We start from the raw sequence: 25,274 nt of genomic DNA on the forward strand, positions 1-25,274 counted from the left end.
AGCTGATCGCGTTGTAAACTCCTAACCCGACTTTTCATCTATCGGCAAAAGTGCTTTTATGTATGTAACCCGAAAAAGTGAAATTAACTGTGTAAAGTGCTCGACTTCTGCCAAGCGAAATTGCGCTAGGAAAATAGAGAAAAAGTAGTCCACGATCCGACAGAAAACAGCGAGCCTCGCATGTTTTCTGCACTTGGTCGCTGCGCTCGAGGAGGGCTAACCACCGGAAAAGGCATGACGTGTGCATGCCTTCCACTAATGAAAGCAAGCAGATTTTACTAGGCAAGCCCACGAACCAATGAAACACACTGACGTGACGTCGACAGGGCTCCGAGCCCTTTTCTAATAACTAAAGCGTCTCGCTGCGATACGCATGCGCGAGCGCATGCAACGCAGGCTCAACCCTAAAAAGTAGTGGGAACAATGGCTGGAGGGTCAGCAGATCATTGCTGTGCCTGCACTCTATGATGCACAGGGGGCTGGAGGAGGCAGACGGAACAAGTACATACCAGTGCTTTGGTACCCCAGGTCTACGTCCACAGGAAGACGTCAACAACTGATGGCACATCTTGAAATGGGCCTTTCTCTGTTAATGCCAGCACAATATTGTCAACGTTTTTAATCAATATGAATCCCTCATTCTCTTTCAAACTAAATAGCGATTTAACTTACCTGAGCGACACCTGCTGCAGAGCACCATTGATACAATGCACCCTGCCATACATGGGGAACAACGCAGCCGCCTGCAGCAAAGACTTTTCGGAAAGTGTTATCTCGTGCTCCAAGTTGGCCAGCAAACACCTAACAACTGAAAATGAAACATATAAAAGCAGATTAAAAAACAGGCTCTGCCACAGGTAAAATGTCTGGCTCTGATTTCATGGAAGGAATTAGGGGTGCGGCCATCATGAGGGCAGCAGGTACAGTGGCACCAGGGCCCAAAAGTTTGAGTCGCAAACTGCCCCAAAATTAATGGTCGTCTTTTATTACCCAATGAGGGGTACTAAGGCCCTTTTACCTTGCTCAGGTTTGGGCCCACAACGCCATTGCTGTGGGATTAAAGTAAAGTATGAACATAGCGATTAACATTCCAACTTTTGCAGGTGTGTCTGTAACAGAATGGGTGGATGGGACAGGTTGTGCTCTGGCAGGGAAATGAAACGAGGAGGTCAGGCACAGGGAACGTAACCAAGTTCTAAAACATTAATGTAAAAGGAGAAAAGTATGCCATCCGAAAGAAACAAAGGATGAAGGAGAGTAGACAAGATGGGTTTCAGATGCAGAACACAAAGATCACACATCTTTGGTGTCGGAAGTGGTCCACGGGATGCTCACCTGATAAGGTCAGTACAACAAGGAGGTGGCAGAATACGAATACATTTTGACAAGGCTAAGATGGACTTCCCTTCTCTGCGTCATATAGAATATGGGAAGGAATAAACGTGTTTCTGCATATTGCATCCGTAGGAAAGAGAAACTATTTCACCTTCACCCTACACAATGTTTGGCTACAGAGGACTTTCTCCTTGTGAATCCAGCCTTACCCTTCAGGTTTTAATGTGATGTGACTGCATCCTTATTGTCATCAACTCTCAAGAGGAGATCCAAGATGGATGAAATCTATATTTAGACTACTCAACGCAAAACCCACTCATACACTCTAAAGGTCACAAATCCCACCTTTATTCAGTCTTTCTACTACCGTAAACTGCATCGCATCACTTCCCTCGCTCACTTCATAGTGATGCCCCATTTCTGATCTCTTTGGTATTTGCACACACTTATTGGCCTCAGTTCACACTGTAAACAAGCCCGCATGGCATCAATCGAGGGCTGCAAATCTTGTTGCTAAGTAGAGCGCCCTCTGCTGTTTGGTACCTGATTTAATATTCATTAACCGCCTAGACTTAGACCTGCTACACACTCTGGTGACCATGGTATAGCAGAGCAGGGGCCTCATATCCAAGCTACGGAGGATTGTAAAACATCAGTGGCCTAGAGAATAAAAAGGTAGTGAATATTACAACAAAACAGAGATTCGTGTATTAAGTGGAGGGTACTGTTTGTGGCAAACGTGTTTTTGCAACTGACCGTTCAGGGTGTTTTTCTCCACTAATCCAGCAGCCACATCCGCCTCCATCTGAAGAGAACAAGAACCGTGCTCGTCCATGAGCCAGGCTTTGAGCGCACTCTCAAGCCCTTCCTGGTGAATAAGGAAATTCAACATGTATGAAGCCGTCACACAGTCAAAGTGCTTTGTGCTTGTGCTGAGGTCCATCGCTGCACGAAGCAGAGTTTGGAACTTCTGCGGATCCTGCAACAAAGCAACAAGTCAAAAATGAAATTATTTCAACAGGAAAATGATGGAAGACAATCGCATTATTTAAAGTCCGATAACATTTGATAAAGCAGGTCATGCAGTACAGTTCTACAGCGTAGTTAGCAAAACAATAGGAAAATACACAGGGCAAGAAGCCCAGAGCAGCCAAGCCCCACATCACAAAATCATAAATAAGAACAAAATAATATTTATTTGCTTAGTTATTGGGAGCATCTTATATATCTACTGTATCACAAGCTCACAGCGACCAAGTCAATAAACAAGGAAGGTTTACAATGTTAAAATCTTACATAGGTGTGTACAACGTTTCTGGAAATAAACACGTATTGACGGAGCCAATAGGTCTCAGCTCTGGGACATACTGGCTCTGCCAATAGTTTTTACCTGTGGCGCAGCATCACAGACACTGGTCCGCGTAGCAAAGGGATATATATAACAAGCATTTGCTATGCAATAGGTCTGGCATATGCTTGAGTTAGAGGCTAATGGCATTGTAAATGCATAACTGGGCTTTTCTTGCCACATAAACTGGTGAACGATGTTGCATAGTTTTGTTCTGTCTACCACACAATTCCAGTGGCCCTGTATATATCTAAAGCACTTCCATTTACCTTCTTCCTCTATCTGCAGCAAAAAAATGAAATATTTTTTATATATATATATATATATATATATATATATATATATATATATATATATATATATATATATATATATATATTATTAATATTATTATTTGGCACGAGTGTCACTGCATTGCAGAGAATTAAAAGTTTCTAGGAGGTGAGCTAAATAGTTTTCCAACTAGGCTCATTGTTAACACTTGGGGCTCATAGCATTTGCCGAGACTTTTTGGACTTCTGTGTTTTCTCATTTCCGCTACGTGCATAATGATCAAACCTGCTGCAAAAGTCTTTCATTTATATTTGCAGTGTCAACAGTGAACAAAATGTCCTTGCCATTCTACGTTTTCCAACACTGTGGCTGACTCCAGTAAACATGTGAACCACACTGTTTCAACAGTCACAAGTCGGGGACGCAGCTGTTTTATGAATTGCGTTCTTGACTTTTCATTTAAAAAAATGTAACACTTGCAAAATTTGTGACTGCTAAAGAGAGCACAGGCGATCATCTAAGAACTTTGAAAAATGCTGTCCCAGCTCTCGGATAACAAAAACAGTCAGTGAGGCACACAGTGAATTGTGAAACCCAAAGATGTACACTATTCATATCTGAATATACACAACGTTATGTACAGAGCAGTACTTTCAATCATCTGAAAACTGCCAAAGAGTGGCAGCTTTCAGTGAACCACAGCAGGGCTTGAGGCACGTAGAGAACACCACATTCTTCACAGAGCTGCAGCCCACTGTCCACCGCGCGCTGCCTTTCAGCACACAACTAAGTGAAATATACTTAATACACAGACCCTGAAGAATTCCACCGGGACCCCCTGTGCTGACAGGTTGTGCTGTTACTAATCACAGGTTTTGCAAACCCTCAGATTTAGCACTGGCACAAAACTACCAGCCGTGCAATAAAGACATGACGGTCAAGCCAAGGGGCAAGTCCCTTGCGCTTAAAACACATCCCTGGATCTTAGAAGGACTCGGCCTGGGATGCTACTGACAGATCTATTCATGTAACGTGCTTGCCACAGACCGCAGGAGCTGCTTAATTTACAAGTCTTTCATTCGTGATAGTCTTCTGACACACAGTTTTGGGCTACTGTTGATAAATAACACAAGGCTGTTTCGAAGACAGAGTCCCTGCCGCAAACACGTTTGTTTCCGCAAGACAAAAGACACAACAACCCGAGCGGCGGCAAACAGAACCAAGCATTTGGAATGCAATGGTCTGTTTGCTCGAGTTAGAGCTCTTAGCGTTGTAAATTACTGAATGGACTTTTATTGCCAGACTGACTGAAAATAACAAGAGAAAGAGAGCTAGGGTGAGCTGGCCCTGGAAAAGCCCCCCTCTACTGTTGGTTTATGTTTGAAGAGGGAGCTGGTGGGGAGGAGAGACTGAACACACACACCCACAGTGTAAGACAAACAGGCAAATACTAAAGTCCCTTACAGAAGAGATAAACAGGATATAGCGTAATTCTACAGTACTTTGTGCTGCTCCCAAAGAGAAAAAGGCAGGACAAAGAGGCAGAACTGACCACTAGCAAGCATGGATTTTTAAAGGACACTGGAACCAACAAATGAAATCACTTGAACCCACAGTAAAAGTATACTTAAAAATATACAACACGTCGAACGCCAACACTCGACCTAAAAAAGCACACCTACAAAATAAATGACAGCCATTTTTCTTCCATTTTAGTTAACAATTCGAGTTGGATCGGTAACTAAAAAGAAAAATAAGTGTAAATGTGTTTATTTATTTATTTTTACAGGTGGGTTGCTTTTCTCAACATTAATTGATCTTTCAATCCTACAATGACTTCTATTCCAGATGCCAACAAGTCTTATTAACCTTGAAAAGTCATCAACCACTTTACTGATATGCCAGTATTGCCAGTACGTTGCCAGAAGTCAGGGATGCTGCTGGCTTAGCTAAAGGTAACACTGGCTTAGAGCTCTCAAGGCAAAAGATTCTTGAGTTACGACCTGTAAGCATTAAGGGGAACTGTGAAAGGTGGGATCCTACGTATATTGAGAGTTTCTGCTGTCCTGCTTGTTACTGACAAAATAAGAGGAGGGGATTTGATCAGAAGATTGGTTTTGTATTGGAATTGAAATTAGATACCTCAGGAGAACGCATGTAAACACAAACACTCAAATGTGCCTTGATTAATGCTCCTTCAATGCCTAAACACAGTGTGGAGATCAATGAATTCATAGATGCCAATAGCTTAGATTAGATTGTCTCTTTGTTACAGAGAACTGGGCAAAAGAAGTCTCAGGCCTTGACTTGATGCTGGTAAGTCCCTGAGAGCTATTAATTGTCAGGACGGCTAGAGGACAGCGCAGAGGGGGGGGTCTGACAACTGTATTTTGTCAAGAGCTGTGCTGTACTCTGGAACTAAGGGACACCCTTGTCAGGAAGGGCTGGCTGTAAGGCAGGTTTTTTAGACTTCATAGTAAGAACATGCATCTTCTGTCTGGGCTACTAGCATATCGTCCTCCAGGCCTGAAAGCTCAGTTTCTTGAACACTGGCACCATATAATAGATCCAAACATCATCAATAGTAATTTTATTTGTTTAGGGTATTTTAATCTCTATCTCAAAGCAGAGAATGAGAAAGAGCTAAAGGATTTTTTGGATTTGATGAATAATTTGATGAATAATTTAGGATTCTCTCAAAGAGTAAACATATCCACACATCTAGCTGGTCAGTCCAAATGGTATAGTCGGCGGTACCAGTATGGTCAGAAGATGGGGTGGTATCTCAAGCAGCGAGCTATCGCGTCATCTGGCCTCAACTCTTTAGAGTGTTGTAGACAGTAATAACTCTTTAGCAGTTAGTTTTGATTAACGGGTCCAGTCTACATTGGACGAGTTAGTTCCCATTAGGGAAAGGAAAAAGGGCAAAAAGTTCTGCACAGTGGTTCCCACAGAAATGGAAAATACTCCAAAGACAGTGTAGCAGGTAAGAACGAAGGTAGAGACTGGCACCCAATTTGGTGGAGAAATCCAAACATAAAGTGGAATACCCACAGAGCTGGAAGGAGGCTATCATTATTCCTCTCAAGAAAAAAAAATTAGTGGATGCGCAAATGATTTGAAGAATCTCCGGCCCATCTCTTTATTGCTGTCCCCAGCTAAAATATTGGAGAAACCTCTGAATAAAGAAATGGCCCATTTTCTTGGTGAGAATGAATGCTTTGACCCTTCACAGCATGGTTGCAGGAGCAACCACAGCATGGAGTCCGCTTTGATAACTGCGGCAGATTATACCTGGCATCAGGTGGATTGAAGCGGAGCAGCCATTCTCGGTTTCAACATCTCCATTTGGAATAGTAGCTCGTGGCCGGAGGCTTGTGGATCTCTACTCTTCCCCGTAAAGGAAGCGAAGAACCTTGAAATTGTTTTTAATAAAGAACTGACTTTTTAGCGCCAAGTTAGCAGGACGGTGAGCTCATGCCACTGGATACTTAAAATGTTGAGAAAGATCCTCCAGTTTATTTAAGGGGAGCTCAAGGTTTCTGTCGTGCTGGCACTTATTACCACATGCCTGGACTACTGCAACCCCCCTATATTTAAATGTCACACAACTCTCCCTTAACAAACTCCAAATAATTCAAAATGTGAAGGTGCGCTTAGTCCTAGGACTACCCAAGAGCCATTCAGTGAGGGAGGTTTTGAGGGCTTTATACTGGCTCCCAATTAGAAAACGGGTCAATTTTAAGGCACTATGCCTGGTGGCATTTCATCAGTCCAGATCCAGATACCTTAGGTCCGCCTTCACCTGGTACGCCCCTAGCAGACTTTTAATATCTGTGGGCAAAAAGAAGATAAGTATACCTAGGTTCAAGAGGGCCAGATGGGGGGAGACCTTATCAGTGGCAGCGGGCAGACTCTGGAAGAAGCTGTCGGATGACATCAGAGGGGCAGACTCATATATGGCATTTCACAGGGCAGTCAAAACTTGGCTGTTTTCTTCAGCTTAGTGGGCTCCTGGTCTGCTTTCTCTGATGGATTTCTCTGTATAAGGCTTTCTTCCGGTTTCTTTTTCTCCGCACCTATCGCTTTGACACCTGGTTGGGTTTAATGCGCTGTATAAGTTCAAAATACAAATACTCATCTGAACTTATATGAAACACATGAATAATATGTTTCTCCAAAGCATATACATAGTCAAGATAGCAGACAATACCAATCTCAGATAAGACACCCAAGGCTGCAGAAAATTAAACAAGCCCTCTCTACTCAAAATCCCAGTGGAAAAGGGTGCACCATTGAAGAAAAGACAACTTGACATACGAAACAGCCAAGCAGACCCACAAGTCTCAAAAAAGCTGAAGGTTCCTCAATTGACAAACAACAGGTAACATGGCAAAACACACAGATGTACCCTTCACATTTTGAAGCTATACGTGTCTTTCCCAACCCTTTCTCCCCAAATAGAATTATAAAAAATTCAGAGATGACTTATTAGGTAAAAAAAAACGTCACTTTGTTCTCTTGCAGTGGCTGGATAGTTCAAATTTGTAGCACTGTAAGATGCAGTTCCCCAAATTAACCTGTAATCTTAAATGTTGCTGAAACCACCTAAATGTAAATTGGGCTCACAACTTTAGTGGTGGACTGTTAGGTAAAAACAGCCTTGAAATATGTGTTCCTAAGAGCCCCATATTGTACATTGCGAGTCTGACCCTCTCCAGGAGGACTCAGCCAGCATACCATGTACAAGTCTACAAGACAATTGTGTGTGTTCCCCTCAGGGTTGTATTCCAGGATGGAAACCGGATGATCCTTCTCCACATCAAATCCTGAAACCAGACTTTGATCCTACGGGGGAAGTTTACTGGGTCCCATATGGCTAGCAGAGCCCTCCAAACCACAAATTCTCATTGCTGATACCGTCTAGATTATTCAACGATAGAGGATCGAAAGCCTTTCCCCCAGCAAACCACAACTTTGATCTTGTCCTGGCAAAAAACAGTCAGGAGCTACACAGAATTTGAGCAGACAATGTGCAAGAAAGAGGGCATCTCAGTTGCTTCACAAGTACTATAGCATAAAGGATAAAAAGCACTGCCAGATGTGGCACATCAGAATATTTTCAGAGAAAAATCTTCATGTTAAAGAATGCTTCTACACAGTTGGACAAAGATGCAAAACAGAGGAGAACTGACCAGGTAGTACAAGTAACATTATTTTGCTGTAACTGACATTAGTTTGTCTGATAAGGTCTTTCCAATATTAAGCAACAGGCATCTGACATTTGTGACCTGAAAGTACACTGGGTCATTAAGAAATAAATTAACCTGTAAACTGATCATTAAAAAATAAAGAATGAATCAACTACAGCATGCAAGTCCCTTCATGACTTTCACTCTTGTTGCATTTCTTAACTGCGCTTCTGAAAGTAGGCCTTACCGACCTACCACAATTAGCCGATATCAATTTGGAGTATTCAACAGCTCATGAATAGTGACAGTGCATAACTTCTTTCCTAAGTGTGAACAAAAAACAAACACTAACAATGACAACTACTACCTATGGCAAACTACGCACACTGGCAGAAACCCTAGGCCTATCAACATCAGCAATGCCTGCCCTTCTACAACTCCAAAAGACAACAAAGGCACAACTTTTCAAACAGGACTATCATCCCACACAATACTACATGATAGGAACTTACATGTTTACAGTAAAAGGTGAATAAGGAAAATACATACTTCTCTGTTCTGGGCGGACCACACTTCATAGGTGTCATGTGGTATGAATGGCCATGCCCCCTTACCATTTCCCTTTCCTGAAATTCAGCATATCAGTGTAATGGGTTTGGCTGATGGCAAAGGTGTGGGTAGGAGGTTGAAGGGAAAAGGAAACATCCTGCGAACTAGGTGAAGCTGGGTCACCATGTAGGTAACTTTATCTTTTTCTTCTTTTCTGGGTCTCTCTTAGACCCACATTATATTAGATTTCACAGCAGGGGAAAATGTAAATGAAAGAGGAAAACAGCACTGAACAGGCCAGGGAGTAGAAGTAAAGTCTGTTGAGATCTCTTCCCCAATCTGCGCATCACCATTGGAAGAAACATCACGACTAGAATATTTGTGCAGTTGTCACCTACTTGTTGAGCAAGTCTCTGTCACAGGAATGTGTCTTTTCAGAATAAAACAGACACACACTTGGTCCTAATGCAATATGTTTGAACTTTGCACTGGACTGAACAGGTTTCCCCTAGAGAGGATTACATATGGGAAACGTGGCCTTCTTGTAGGTTTGCCTGTGTCTGGTTACAAAGAGTGGTCATGAGCATGTACCTTCTTGTGAGGCCACTTTGTAGAATTGTTCCACGGGCGCTGAGAGATGTTGACATATAGGTCAAACATACACACCGGAAGCATCCATAGCAGGAGCACCGGTGTCACTGACCACAGCAGGGCAGTGAGATTGTGTCTTTTGCATATAGCTTTGTACTTAAGCTGCCCACCAACTAGTGAGAGATCAGCAAACAGGCAAAACTACTACTACTACCTGTTTCAATATGATCTTGCATTTCCAGGTAAGCCACTTCACCCAACTCTAACTTGGAATGATCAGTGAAATAGACCTTTCCTTACAAGAGGCAAAGCAAATGGGGACCCTCGTATAATTGGCGTACAGGGATTGCAAACATTAGATACTGAAGATATACAGGAAAAACCCTGCTCCAAGGAGCTCTAAAAATAGCAAAGCGGTGCCATATATTGGAAATGTGGATAAGAGATCTAGGAAGAAACAGAGAACTGCTTGAAGAGGCTAAATAGGATGCTGTAGCTGACCAATATAAAAACATGCCTGGTTATCCTGCTATGATATCTAGGCACAGATGAAGTGTGATGTGGTGCAGGAGACTTGGATGAACTTGGCCTGATCCACACCTTCTTCACGTGTAAAAAGCTACCTCCATCTCAACTACCTCTTGTATTGAATGGGGCAAACACCCACTGAGGAGGAGGAAAGAGAAAAACTCAGGAACAGAGCAGGCCTTTTCAGGATAGGACTAACAAGTGGGTGCGCACAGGAAACTAGGTTGCCTCTAGGAAGCAAACCGCCTGAGTCACAGGAGAAGGTGAAGCCTCTGTACCCAGAAATCTGCCCAGAAAGGGTGGCATGCTTCATTGCTACGTGCAGCCTATAGTGCAAATGCCCCAGAAATAGGCAAGCTTGATGCAACTGTGAAAATATTTAGTGTCATCACTACTTGACATGACATCATCATATCTGAAACAGTGGAATGTGTAGTCTCCAAAGAAAATCTGCTCTTGGGGAAAATGTGCCACTACTCTGGACCTGGACAACGAGATTCAGCTAAAACAAGTTCTGCATAAGCAAGCCGGAGAAATGACATTCCTGCCAGACCTGCATGTCAAGGCAGCAGTGTTTCATGAATGTATGCATCGACACCCATGTCACAGCTGGCAGATGTCTAGAACAGGTACGCCTGTCGCCAAAGCTACGGTGGCAGCCTTGGTCCTAACGGAATAAGCTCGTAGGGTTTCCGGGGCCTACTTATGGGCCACTGCATAGCTGATTTTAATACAAAGGACATTTCATCTCAACAGTGTCCACTTTTTTGCCCCCAAGAAACCCAGAAAGAGCTGATAATCTATTAAAATTGTCTTTTGTATGGTGGATGTATAAACTCCAGGGCTGCTCGGGGAGAGAGGAAACCCTCGGTGACATCAACAACATAGTATGTGGCTTAAGTGGAGGGGGAGGCGAGAAATATTTGTCGGGGATAGGGGTCGTGGCTCTGTATAGTACACGGACATCCCATGCCTTTATGTTTCTGTATACTTGTGTGACATGCTGACAGTGTAAGAGAAGGTGGTGAGCTTTTATTTTGTTTTATTATGCTAATAAAACCAATAAAAACTGCTTTAATAAAAACTCCAGGGCTTCTTAGGGCCCATACCATTAGGTCTATCCTCCTTCTCCTTTGAGAGGTGATGTGGCGCAAAAAACGCTGGCATATTAATTAACTATCCTAAGTGTAAGGGAGTCAGAGAACACCCCTGTCCTCAGTAAAGCTTTGTCCGAAAAGAAGGCGGTGTAGGCAGATGAACCGAAAGTGCCTGCAATTCATCTAAACAGCATACTGACGTGGTGGCAATGAGGAAGATGGTCTTTAGTGTTAAGAGGCTTCAAGAACTACTGTGCATATGCTTGAACGGTGGCCACATGAGAAAAGTCAAGACCACGTTTAGATTGCACTGGGGCATTTACGTGATGTGGGGGGATGTAAGCAAGCGAGTCAAACGTTTTTTTTAAAACACATCAAAACAGGGACAAACAAAGACGGCTGGTCGAGTACCAGAGAGGTCTAAAAGTGCTGAGAAATAACCTTTAGCTGTGCCCACCGCAAGGACTTGCTGGCATAAAAAAAGTAATAACAAAAAGCATCAAAAAGCTTGGAAGGGGTCCATTCACCATTGTGTGCTCATCAAATCCAGAGTCAACGCAGATTCAATGCAGTGACGAATGGTCACAAGCACAGTTTCCTCAATTTTCAGATATAGGGCCAGATGTAGCAAAGGGTTTTACCCATTCTGTGTCTATGGGAAAATGTGTTCGTACATATGGCCCTTAATCCTCTATCTATTTGACTAACACATATGAGGTACAGTTCGGTGATCAGCAGGAATGAAATTGTTTGGACAGTGACATTTCATGTGTATCCAGAACCAGAAAAGCATGGAGGTGTATTAGACAGATGACTATATCCTGCTGAGACCAGACTAGTAGTTTCGGGTGGAAATGCCGACACCCTTTCCCTTAGTTGTTTTGTCGCTGAATGGCCTTGCAGTACATGTATACAGTTTGATAGCTTTTCCTGAAGATATTTGCTCATTAGCTTTAGCCTTGGCAGCTGTACAGTGTTTATTTAATTTCCGTATGTATATGTTCACTTTTTATGAGCACTGGGGCGTTGGCACTACACTTTCTCCATATATAATGCTCCTTGTTGTGATCAGATAAATTACAAAATCTGAAACAAAGATAAAACGGGTTGTGTTTGAATCATTCTGATGGACATATTCCAATTTTAAAATTGTATCTTACACATTGAAGCCAGCTAATTTGAAACAGTGATTGATCACATCACCTTAAAATCACAATCTAGATATTAATTCAAATTCGTTCCATGGGACTCTTGATATAGTATGATTACCCTGTGGGTATGTGGGGTTGTAATTGTATTTCTTACACAGCACCATATAGGGAGAGCGCTACTGGATTGGAAATGGGCTACAAAACCACTGGTTGCACTTTTGTAATTTCATTGCGAGATATAAGGCTGGATCGGATCAATGTCGGTTTAGATCAGAGATTGGCATCAGGATTGGATCATTGATAAGCATAGGTGGAATTTTTTCCAATACGCAAATGGTGTGAAACTTGACACGGGGTAGAGATGTGCTGGAGTCGGTGAGACCTCAGTACTGGGTCCAAAGTGGGCATTATGCATTGAGGTTGGACCTGCCAGCTGAAGTCCGACTGGAGAACCCTACAGTTCCATGGGGCACAAAAGCACACCAGAGGGTGCTGGAATTGCACCAAACATTTGCCTCATCCTCTTTCAAGGCAGCTATTTGCTGCTGGATCAACAGGAATTTTGGGTGTATCAAGATGAACTCCGGTATTTGTTCAGAGGCAAGAGACATTGGAGCAGTGCGATCTTTATCCTGGCACCTTGGTGCCTTTTTGCTAGAATTTGAGTGGTGGGATGGGGATCAAGTGCTGTTTGGCCTTCTTCTTCTTCATCTTGACTTCAGTTTGGACTAACTGGAAGACTTTGACTTAGAAGTGCATTTTTCATAGGAGTGGCCTTGACCTGCGACTTGGAGTGGGAGCTGGACTTTTGCTTCAACTGTGGCATCTTCTTGTGCTCTAAGAGGTAGCGTTTCCCCTCTTGGTTAAAAATCACTTTGGGATGCATGAGGACATAGCTGTGACACAACATACAGCCGTGCCTGGAGCCCAGGCACCACAGACAACTTTTGTCGGCCCATGACAGGCATCTGCTTCCTGCAGTCTCACAACGGTTTGAATCATTTCATTTTTATTGGGGACAACCTTCCATAGCACACTGCAAAACGTTTTGGAGTCAGTGGAAAACCAGATGGAGGTGAAAGTGCAGCTCAGAATCCACATTGAAAAGTATAAAAATAAAGGAACTGGATTCAGCACACTTATATGGGGCTCACTCCGTCACTTCCGGGGAGGTGCAGGGTCATCGCAGAACCACACAGCACCACCTAAGGGGCGTTAGTGCATTGCCGAAGAATACAACGGATCGAATCTGGCGCATGAGGATATTCTAAATGTGAGGTATATGCAGGCTGAAAGCCACACCAGAGGCAGAAAAAAGGAGATAGCAAAGACATGCATCTGCACAGGAGAAAGCAGCATGTCCACATATATACTATGCCGCATGCACCGAAGCAGAAATGGAATTCCCTCAGTTCTACAGTTTAAGAAGCAGTTCCTAGTGCAGGTCGACCTAATACACAAAGGTGGTGACCATTTTTCCGACATGCTTTCTCTGAGTGAAAAAAGAAGGAAGAATCAGGATGCTTGCCCCCTTGTCTTCAATCATAGCATGTCTCTGAAGACAGACAGGAAAATCTGCATTATTTACCAACAACATTAAAAACCAATCAAAGGATAAAATAAAGGCCATATTCCCCATCATTTAGCAAACAGGTGAACTCAAATCAGAGTATGTTTTCTACTGGGTATGTGTATTTGGCCAGAATTAAACATTTTGCAGAAACAGATGATTTAGAAGAAATTGCATTACCTGTAGACCTAAGGTGTTAGCTGGCAGTTTTCTTAGCAGATCAAATGCAAGCCGTTTCACTTCCTCAAAACTATTGGTGAAACACTCAATGAGAGCTTCAACATGTCTGTACGTCACTGCTCGAGACAACGCAAACACTACTCGGGTTTGACCTGCTTGAAAGAGGTAGATAAGAAAAAGGTAACTCGGATCTATTTACACCATATTAGATCGACATGTATTTTCTGCAGCCTGGTGAATCTCGCCTCAAGCAGACCACACAAAATAACTTTTAATTACTGGTTTCAATAATAGGGAGATACTGCATTAAAACAACATTCACAAAGAAAAACAACTATATGGACTAGCTTTAGCGTAAATTCGTGTATTTCCATTTGAACAGATGTTGCTAATGTGTATTTTAAAGTTTTTGGACTAGCATCTTTGGACAATATGTCAGAAATTTAAATCACCTGAATGAAAAGCAAAACTGTCAGTAACCATTTCGCTGTTAGTTAGCCAAGAGGAAATTAAGAAATGTCACCTTTGTTTAAATGTGCTGAAAACAAATGACTTTGATACAGGCCTGAAATGCAATTTTAGAGTGATCAAATGTTTTAATATTGAGCAAGCCCCCAGCCTTCTGACATCTAGGCTGGCTAGAAAGACCCACTAACTCCCTCACTTAACCTTCAATGACATTTGTTTCCCGACACTGCCTCAACTCCTGTTGCCACTTCTGTATCCAACTCCCTGCCTCTGTTCCCCTCCGGGACTCGTTCCCAACAGCAATGTGACCATACTACACCCACTGCTCTTATTTAGGCTTGAATATAATTTTATTGGCATTTAATATGATTTTCTGAATTAGAACAATAACAGTTTAAGAAAGACGAACCCAAGTGTCAAAATGTTCCCTTTCTCTACCAACTTGTCTATTCCCCCCACCTCCCTACTCTACCCCTGCTCTCCCCGCTGCCACCTCAGACCCCAGTCACTATAATAATTTGCTGCCTTAGATATGCAGCAAAGTTATTCAGACACTGACAATTTACTTACCTTCGGGTAACGCCTTATCTGGTAGAGACATATAGAGGGTTATTACAACTTTGGAGGAGGTGTTAATCCATCCCAAAAGTGACGGTAAAGTGACAGATATACCACCAGCCGTATTACGAGTTCCATAGGATATAATGGACTCGTAATACGGCTGGTGGTATAGCCGTCACTTTACCGTCACTTTTGGGACGGATTAACACCTCCTCCAAAGTTGTAATAACCCCCATAGTCTCCATAGTTCCAGATTCCTTACCTTTGAATCTCCCCCAGGCGTAAGACTGGACCTAGAGAATTTTCTGAGCAGTAAATCTGCACGCTGGTAGGGGATGTCAATGGGCTCCTCATCCACTGTTGGTCATCTTCGCCGGATATGACATTGCGGGTCCTAAATAGGCACCACCCCAGCGCGCTCACATCAATTTCTTTTCATGACTTTCCACTCCAGAAGTGCAGGGCCATAAAGAACACTTATTATTGGTGCGTCAAATCTAAGGCCCTTAAGGGGGAGTCCCTAACCCTAGAAATCAGTTTGAAGAGCTGGGAGGATGGGTGGGTAAGTCGCTACCAGATAAGGCATTGTTGAAGTAAAGTAACCTGTTCATCTGATAGAGACTTCTAGTTAAAGATTCCTTACCTTTGAATAGATACCAATGCAATCCCCCCGAGAGGTGGAGTTGTGAACCACGATCCTACAGGACAGAACAGGCAAAGTACCCGTCCCTACAGACCTGCCTGTCCAGGCAGTAGTGTTTGGTAGAGCAACCTTTGACCCTGCTTCTGCAGGTAGGTCGCATCCCCATCCGCGCCACCACCAATCCGACTTACTTCTCTTGTTTTCCCGCCGCTGCGCCCCCTGCGGCCCCTCCCGCCTCCCCCCTCGTTCTCACCATCCTCTGTGCCTTAGTTTTCCCGCCGCTGTGCCCCCTGCGGCTCCTCCCGCCTCCCCCCTCGTTCTCACCGTCCTGCGTGCCTTAGTTTTCCCGCTGCTGCGCCCCCCTGCGGCCCCTCCCGCCTCCCCCTCGTTCTCACCATCCTCTGTGGCTTAGTTTTCCCGCCGCAGCGCCCCCTGCGGCCCCTCCGCCTCCCCCCTTGTTCTCACCGTCCTCTGTGCCTTAGTTTTCCCGCCGCTGCGCCCCCTGCGGCCCCTCCCCCTCGTTCTCACCGTCCTCTGTGCCTTAGTTGTCCCACCGTTGTGCCCCCTGCGGCCCCTCCCGCCTCCCCCCTCGTTCTCACCGTCCTCTGTGCCTTAGTTTTCCCGCCGCTGCATCCCCTGCGGCCCCCCCCAGCCCTCTCATTTGTTGAACCCTCCCTTCTCCCAGTTGCCACTCCCACCCTCCCCTCCTCTTATGGCAGCTGCCAAAGGCCCGCCAAAGGCAAGCCCGTCTGCACCCGTCCGCGCTAAGACCTCACCCAGCGCCAGTCCCCCTGGCCCCCTCAGACACACCTACTCCCCCCTCACCCTCCACTCTCTCAACCCAGGCCCCCGCCCCACATGCACCACATGCACCACATCTAGCCCCACACACACTCATGGCCCTTTCACCTGCCACACCTGTCACTTCTCCTGCTCCTCATCCCTCACACCACACACCAACCATAGCGACTCCACCTTCATCAAACACAACCCCCAACACAAGTCTCACCCACCCTGCCCCCACAAACCAACCCTGCAGCACACCAGCACACAACCAGAACACACCCTGCAACAACACCCCCACGCACCACAACCACCTCAACTGCCTGCTCCTCAACATCCGCTCCCTTCACAAACATGCCATAGAACTCTGGGACCTCATCACATCACACTCACCTGACATCGCCTTCCTCACGGAAACCTGGACCAACCCCTCCTCAGAACCCGACATACCCATAGCCACCCCCAAGGGATACAAACTCCAACACAAAGACCGCCCCAACAGGCCAGGCGGTGGCATCGTCATCCTACACAGAGACACCATAAAAGTAACCACCAGCTCCCAAGACACTATCAACAACACTGAACACATGCACTTCCTCATCCACATTAACAACTCCTCCACCCTCAGAGGTACACTGATCTACAGACCACCTGGACCACTCCCCACCTTCTGCGACACCATCGCCGACAGCATCAGCTCGCACGCCCTCACCTCCACTGACTACATCATCCTCGGTGATTTCAACTTTCACTTAGAAAACCTACAAGACCACAACACTACCTCCCTCATAGACAACCTCACCAACCTCAGACTCAAACAACTGGTCACCGCACCCACCCACTCAGCAGGTCACACGCTTGACGCAATTTTCACCGCCAGCCAACGCATTGCCTACACCCACACCACCGAACTCCTCTGGACTGACCACCACTGTTTCCACCTCTCCTTCACCAAACCCCCCACACACTACCATCAACACACCACACCCTACCCTACCGCATGTGGGACAAGATCCCCACAGAATGACTAAACTCCCAACTGGCCCATAACCCCCCCCCCCCCACACACACACCAGCGACCCCAACACAGGAGCACACAACCTCTCCAAATGGATCACTACCTGCGCAGACACACTAGCCCCCCTCAGAAAACACATCGCCACCCGCAACATCAAGAACGCCCCATGGTTCACCCCTGAACTCCAAGACTCCAAGCGCAAATGCCACCAAGCTGAGAAAGTATGGCGACTAGAACCTTCCACAACCAACTTCTCCACCCTCAAAACCACCATTCGCACCCATCACCAACTCATACGCACCGCCAAAAGAGATCACTACAAGTCACGCCTTGACAACAACTCTCAAAATAGCAAAGAACTCTTCACCATCATCAATGAACTTGCCAAACCCAAAGCCAGTAACATAGACCCCACACACACACACAGCCCCTATGTGACGCCCTTTCCAACCACTTCCTCCACAAAATCCTGGACATCCACAACAGCTTCATACCACACCCACCCACCGCACACACCCCTCAATCACCCAACCCAGCCCCCACTCACAACCCCCCCCAACCACACTCTCCACATGGACCCCCACCACATACGAAGAAACCGAAAAAAACATAAACTCCATCCACTCCGGCTCCCCCTCCCACCCCTTCCCACACCGCATCTACAACAAAGCTAGGGCAACCATCGCCCCCATACTCTACAACATAATCAACTCCTCTTTCAACTCCGCCACCTACCCAGATCCCTGGAAGCACGCGGAAATCACTGCTCTCCTAAAAAAAAAAAAAAAAAAAAAGCAGACCCGGAGATCATCTCCAACTACCGCCCCATCTCCCTCCTCCCTTGCCAGGGTTGCAGAGAAATTAGTCAATGCCCACCTATCCCTCTTCCTCGAAGCAAACAACACTCTTGACCCTTCACAATCCGGCAGCACGGAAACTGCCCTCATCGCATGCACTGACGACATCAGGACCAAAGTCAACAAAAGCGAGACCGTCGCACTCATCCTCCTAGACCTCTCCGCAGCCTTTGACACCGTCTGCCACCACACACGCCTCCACAACATAGGAATTCGCCACAAAGCCTTAGACTGGCTCACCTCCTTCCTCACCGACCGGACCCAGAGAGTCCGCCTTCCACCTTTCCACTCCAACACTACCAAGATCCCCTGTGGAGTCCCCAAGGGTCCTCTCTCAGGCCCACACTCTTCAACATCTACATGATCCCCTAGCCAACATCCTCCGAGCACACAGAATCACTATCCTCTCCTATGCAGATGACACCCAAATCATCCTCTCACTCGCCCGCAACCCTACCACCGCCAAAACCAACCAACACGCCGCTCTCCTCGACACCGCAAACTGGATGACCACTAACCACCTCAAGCTCAACTCAAACAAAACCGAGATCATCATCTTCGGCCCCAACAAAACCACATGGGATGACTCCTGGTGGCCCACCACCCTAGGCCCCGCACCCACACCCGCAAACCATGCATGCAACCCTGGCATCATCCTTGACCCCTCCCTCTCCATGACACAGCAAATCAATTCTCTAACTTCCTCCTGCTTCCACACACTCTGCACTCTAAAATAAATAAATCCTTCAAATGGATTCCCCCAGAAACCAGAAAGACAGTCACCCACGCACTCATCAGCAGCAGACTGGACTACGGCAATGCCCTCTACGCCGGCACCACACTCAAACCCAAACGCAAACTCCAGAGAATCCAGAACACAGCTGCACGCCTCGTCCTTGGCCTCCCCCGCCACAAACGAATCTCACCACACCTCAAAACCCTTCACTGGCTCCCCATAGACAAGAGAATCACATTCAAGATCCTCATCCATGCACACAAATCCCTCCACACCACTGGCCCAACCTACCTCAACGAAAGAGTCAACTTCCACACTCCCACACGCAACCTCCGATCAGCCGATCTCGCCCTAGCCACAGTCCCCCGCATCCAACGCACCACCACAGGAGGCAGGTCTTTCTCCTACTTTGCCCCCAAAACCTGGAACTCCCTCCCCACGACCTTCGCAAAATCAAAGACCTCCTGGTCTTCAGAAAGAACCTCAAGACATGGTTGTTCGATCAGTGACCCTCCCTCATCATCAGGAATGGATAATGAATGTATCATCAATAAGCAGGATCAGGATGTTTTGTAGGCTATGGTAGGTGATACAGCGAATATTCCCCTTGTTTTTCTTTCCTGAGTTACAAAGACTGCAGATTTTTAAAAATATTTTAAAATGGTGAGAAAGGTATACTGCAAGTGATCTCCAGACGCACATCATCAGTAAGTTTTCTCTACTTTGACAGCAGTAGATCCACTTTGGACACTGGAGTGACACATTCTATTTCATAATTTAATTGGCTGGCAGAATGGTCTCCTTGGTTCCCATCTCTCATTTTAATAATATTTTATTTACATGCACATATATAAATTGAAGTATAATAGTCACACAGAGCAGCCAACAAACAAATTCCATACGTTTTACCAGTCACCAACTAATTGCCCACCTTCACTGTTTCCTAGTAACTATAAAGACACCAGGCCAGGTGTATGAAGCATTGGGCACAAAATATTGGTCCCAACTTGCCGCCAGGGTGGTAGTTTGTGAACTGACCTATGTAGTAATAGGTTGGTTGGCAGAATATTGAATCTTAGTGGGTCACAATCAAACCTCACTTAAAAATATTAATCAGATAGGCAACAAATTGCAGCCCACTATGATGCACAGCCATAACAGGGATAGTGGTCTTCTGGGGTCAGTAGGCCACCATGCCTCTGATTGCTTTTTTTTTTTTTTAAATGCAGCTTGTTTTCCTTAACCCCTCGGGTGCCCGGGAAATAACGGTTACGTCCTCGTTTGCACCGCTCGGGTGCCGAGGATGTAACCATTACGTCCTGGTATGGGCCCTTCGGGCAAGAGCTACGCGCCCCCCCCCCCGATGGCCTCGCACCCCCCTCCCATGGGCAGGGATGGAAGAGGTATCGCTTTCCCTTTCACCCCCGCCGCCACCCCGACCCCCCGTGGCGTCTGATGACGTTGAGGCTGCCCTGAGCATCCAGCACAGATTGGAGGAGAAATGCATAAGCATTTCTCCTCCGATCATGTGGAGGGGGCGAGAGCGGCATCAAAGGAAAGGAAAGGCATTTACTTTCCGTTGATGTCTCTCTCAGCATTTCTGCTGCCAGCAGAAATGCCCACTAGACAGCAGGGATTTTTTTTTTTTGTATTTACACATAAGGGGAGCGGCCCCTTAGGCAAAGGTCACTCCCCTGGGGGGTGCAAATTCGTTTTAGGCCATTTCTGCCCCCCAGGGGAGCAGATGCCGCTAGACATCAGGGATAATTTTTTATTTTATTTTTACGTGGTGTGCGACCCCTTCTGCAAGGCCCTGCAGAAAGCCTACTACATGCCAGGGGAAAAAAAAAAAAAAGTCGTGGGGTGGAGGCTAACAACCAGAATGGGCATGGTTATACCCCCCCCAACCCCACTTGAATAGGGTAACAGTCGTTCAGCTCTTCCCCGCACACTAAAACATCTTATCACACGGCAAGCAAGAGGACATTTGATTATTCTGGGCTTTGGTTTTACATTTGGGCCATGAGAGTCTGTCTAACTCTCAAAATCATCCCACTTGGAATGGTGAGGGCTGCACTTTTTGGACTTTGGGACGCTGCGATGTAGAAAAATCCACAAGACCTAGACACATCTGAAAACTAAACATCTAGGTGAGACCAGGGTGGTGTGCTTCACATGCACCCGCACCATTTTTCTTACGCACAATGCCCTGCAAACCTCCAACTTTGCTGGAAATCACACATTTTTCCCACATTTTTGTGATGGAACCCTCCGGAATCTGCAGGAATCCACAAATTTCCTACCACCCAGCATTGTCGCATCTATACCAATAAAAAATTCTGTCCCACTTGTCAGGCTAAAAAAGTTTTTTTTTTTTTTTCTCCAAACTACCCTTTTGGACCCGTTTTGGTTCTCCCTCATTGTTGACGTTTTTGGCTCTTCCCTGTCACAGGCACATGGCCCACCTACACAAGTGAGGTATCATCTTTACCGGGAGACTGAGGGGAACGTTGAGTGGTATGAAATTTGTGCCTGTGCGGTGATCCCACACAGAAATGTAGGAAAAATCTCATTATTTAGCTAAATTTGAGTTTTGCTGAGGATTCTGGGTAAGAAAACACTAGGGGATCCACTCAAGTCACACCTCCCTGGATTCCCTCGGGTGTCTAGTTTTCAGAAATGTTTGGGTTTGGTAGGTTTCCCTAGATGGCTGCTGAGCCCAGGACCAAAAACGCAGGTGCCCCTCCCCCGCAAAAAACAGGTAGTTTTGTATTTGATAATTTTGATGTGTCCACATAGTGTTTTGGGGTATTTCCTGTCGCGGTCACTAGGCCTACCGACACAAGTGAGGTACCATTTCTATTGGGAGACTTGGGGGAATGCTGGGTGGAAGGAAATTTGTGGCTCTTCTCAGATTCCAGAACTTTCTGTCACCAAAATATGAGGGAAAAAGTGTTTTTGTTGCCAAATTTTGAGGTTTGCAAAGGATTCTGGTTAACAGAACCTGTTGAGAGACCCACAAGTCACCCCGTCATGGATTCCCCTATGGTCTAGTTTTAAAAAATGCAAAGGTTTGGTAGGTTTTCTTAAGTGCCGGCTGAGCTAGAGGCCAAAATCCACAGCTAGGCACTTTGCAAAAAACACATCAGATTTCAATGTAAAAATGTGATGTGTCCATATTGCGTTTCCTGTCGCAGGCACTAGTAGGCCTACCTACACAAGTGAAGTACCATTTGTATCAGGAGACTTGGGGGAAAACAGACTAGAGGAACAAGTGTTATGGCCCCATGTCTTTCTCAACATTTTTTCCTTCCAAATGTAAGACAATGTGTAAAAAAGATGTCTATTTGAGAAATGGCCTGTAATTCACTTGCTAATATGGGGACTCCGGAATTCAGAGATGTGCAAATAACCAATGCTTCTCAACACCTTATCTTGTGCCCATTTTGGAAATACAAAGGTTTTCTTAATACCTCTTTTTCACTCTTCAGATTTCAGCAAATGAATTGCTGTATACCCGGTATAGAATAAAAACCCACTGCAAGGTGCAGCTTATTTATTGACTCTCGGTACCTAGGGTTCTTGATGAACCTACAAGCTCTGTATATCCCCGCAACTAGAAGAGTCCAGCAGATGTAACAGTATATCGCTTTAAAAAATCTGACATCGCAGGAAAAAGTTGAGAAAAATGGCTGTTTTTTTCACCTCAATTTCAATCTGTTTTAATTTCAGCTGTTATTTTCTGTAGGAAAACCTTGTAGGAACTACAGAAATACCCCTTAGTGAACTCAGAATTTTGTCGCCTTTTTTTAGAAATGTTTAGCTTTCCAGGATCCAGCATTGGTTTCACACCCATTTCTGCCACTAACTGGAAGGAGGCTAAAAGCAATTAAAAAAAAAAAAAGAACTGGGTATGTCCTAGTGAAAGGCCAAACTTGTGTTGAAAAATGTGTTTTTCTGATTCAAGTCTGCCTGTTCCTGAAAGCTGGGAAGTCAGTGATTTTAGCACTGCAAACCCTTTGTTGATGCCATTTTCAGGGGGAAAAAACACAAGCCTTCTTCTGTAGCCCTTTTTTCCCCATTGTTTTTAAAAAAAAACACGAAAATGTTGGCTAATTTTGGCTAATTTCTTGCTCTCCTACAGGGGAACCCACAAACTCTGGGTACCTCTAGAATCCCTAGGATGTTGGGAAAAAGGACGCAAATTTGGCTTTGGTAGCTTATGTGGACAAAAAGTTATGAGGGCTTAAGTGCAAACTGCCCCAAATAGCTAAAAAAGGGCCTGGCACCTGAGGGAGAAAAGGTCTTGCAGTGAAGGGGTTAAAGGAAAATGGGCTGCTTAAAAAAATGAGTAACATTTTATGAGTCTAGGCAGTGGTCCAAGGGAATCACTCAATGACTACTCTTAAAAACATGTTTTTATAAATGTTCACAAAGTGGAAGGGGTCCCTTAGGTGCCCCTTCCAATTCACAGATGCATTTCCACTGCATTTGAATAGTAGGTAAAATATTGACATTTTGCAACCGTATGTCGGTCGCAAAATATTAATACATCCCATTCCAAATTGGTAGTTGTTTGCAAACCCAAACTGAAATTCTGTAACATGTTACAGAATCACAATTTGGGTTTGTTGCATACCAGAAGGCCTTTTTACAGTACCAAAAGTCTGGATTTTGCAAAATGGACCTTTTGCATACATAAAATGACTTCGCACATCTGGCTCATAGTCCAGAAAAAAGGAAAACAAACAATTGCATACAAATTAGGCATGTAAATAATTAAATGTCTAGGCTCTTCGTTCTATGATACATTACCTAAAATTCAGATAATCAGATCATGTACAATCCATCAGGGGAGCTGTGGGAAATCCAACTTTTCTGTGTAGTCACCACCGCAGATGTTTGACATTTTGCTGGACCCTATATTTTGCCAGCTTTAGCACTCTGTGCACTTTACCACTGCTAATCAGCAGGGAAGTGCCTGTGCTCTCCCTTTAAACATGGTTGAATAGGTATATTTAACTTGCCTATAAGTCCTTAGTATATGGTACAAAATATACTCAAGGGCCTGGAGGTTAAATGAGACTAGCAGACTACAGCACCTATTGTACCATCCGCTAAAGTGAGAGTGCAAACATGGCTTCAGGCCTACCACTGTAGCCTGATTGTAACCGTGCAAAACAGGCACCGCAGCCTTTCAAAATAAATGCTTTTTGACAGGTACAAACCTCCCTTTTAAATATTAGTAGGTCACCCCTGTAGCCCAGAAAGTAGGGATCATGATATTTAAAAGTGAGACAAGTAGAAAAACACAGAAAAGCAATATTACCATGTCCCTACAGTGATAACAATCCATTTCACAGTGGCAGGCCTAGCTGTCCCATGTAGAAAATGAGTGCAGATTAAAATACAAATTTTATATCTCCGGAATGCAACTAATTTAACCAGCTCTTTTTAATAGTTATTAAAAATCTAATTCAATGGTGAAGTTGGATTTTTGATAAATAGTAAGGAAAAAAACTTTTAGAAAGTTACCTTTTCCCTGCCTGTGGTTCTTGTAGGCTAATATGCTTTAGTTTCCCAGCTTTTCCTAGCCAGTGAATAGCCTTGAAGATGTATAAAAAAAGGTGTGAAATGCCTCCTAGAAGCAAACAATAGGCTGACCTGTGCGGGCTGAGAGGATTCTGAGTTCAACAGAATACGTACTCTTACATGCTTTTGTCAATTAAGCCTCTAAAATGGGAATAAAATAAGGTCATATACAATTAGTACTAATGGAAAGAACTGTACCCTCTTTACCCTTCGAATAGGGAGTTGAACATTTCAGAACGATTTACAAAGGCATGTAAAAAAGTTTGCAAAAGAATATTCCTATAGCACAACCACATATACTCAATTGTTTTTGTGAATCGGCCTCTGCATTTCTTACACAAATACAATTTAGCTGCTCTAATCCATCATTTTCAATTACTGAAAGATTTTATCATTCTTAAAGCACCAAGAAGTACAACCTCTTGGTTCCTTAGCAGACATGTCAGCAGGTGGTGTGATCAAGTCAGAGCCCTAGGAATACTACAGTGGAGCCATGCAGGCAACAACAATGATGATGCTCTTAAACTGCCTAGTGGGGGAAAGTATTATAAGCACAGGATTACAATCAAAGAGCTCCCCACTACAGGTTAATTGACAAGGATGATCCTGGAGTTTGCTCCAGGCTGATACTGCCTCTTTTGGGCAAGCCACAGTCGTAGATTTCGTCTGAGGATCTAGCTGGAGCATTAGACCAGCCCTGGTTCGGAGTCTGGTGATGTAAATGTAGAAGAGACCTCACCTGCTAAGTGATCTAGAAAGCAGAGTAGGAGTTTAGTATAATATACCAAGGAGGACAGAATAG

The 25,274-nt window shown here is 44.8% G+C and overlaps 1 protein-coding gene across 4 annotated transcripts in view; it reads right to left on the bottom strand.

The window, feature by feature from the left end:
- Positions 1-25,274, bottom strand: part of THADA (THADA armadillo repeat containing) — a 1,551,972-nt gene that overhangs the window by 1,305,715 nt on the left and 220,983 nt on the right. For 2 of the 4 annotated variants that reach the window (XM_069233992.1, XM_069233989.1), the window contains exons 17-19: positions 13,815-13,966; positions 2,092-2,314; positions 673-808 (exon numbers count right to left, since the gene is read on the bottom strand). In XM_069233992.1, the coding sequence (XP_069090093.1) occupies positions 673-808; positions 2,092-2,314; positions 13,815-13,966 (511 nt within the window). Of the gene's footprint in view, positions 1-672; positions 809-2,091; positions 2,315-13,814; positions 13,970-25,274 lie in introns of all 4 variants that reach the window. The other 2 variants (XM_069233988.1, XM_069233990.1) reach the window with 1 other exon arrangement.

Source organism: Pleurodeles waltl, chromosome 5, assembly GCF_031143425.1.
Source record: "Pleurodeles waltl isolate 20211129_DDA chromosome 5, aPleWal1.hap1.20221129, whole genome shotgun sequence".
NCBI classification, from domain to species: domain Eukaryota; kingdom Metazoa; phylum Chordata; class Amphibia; order Caudata; family Salamandridae; genus Pleurodeles; species Pleurodeles waltl.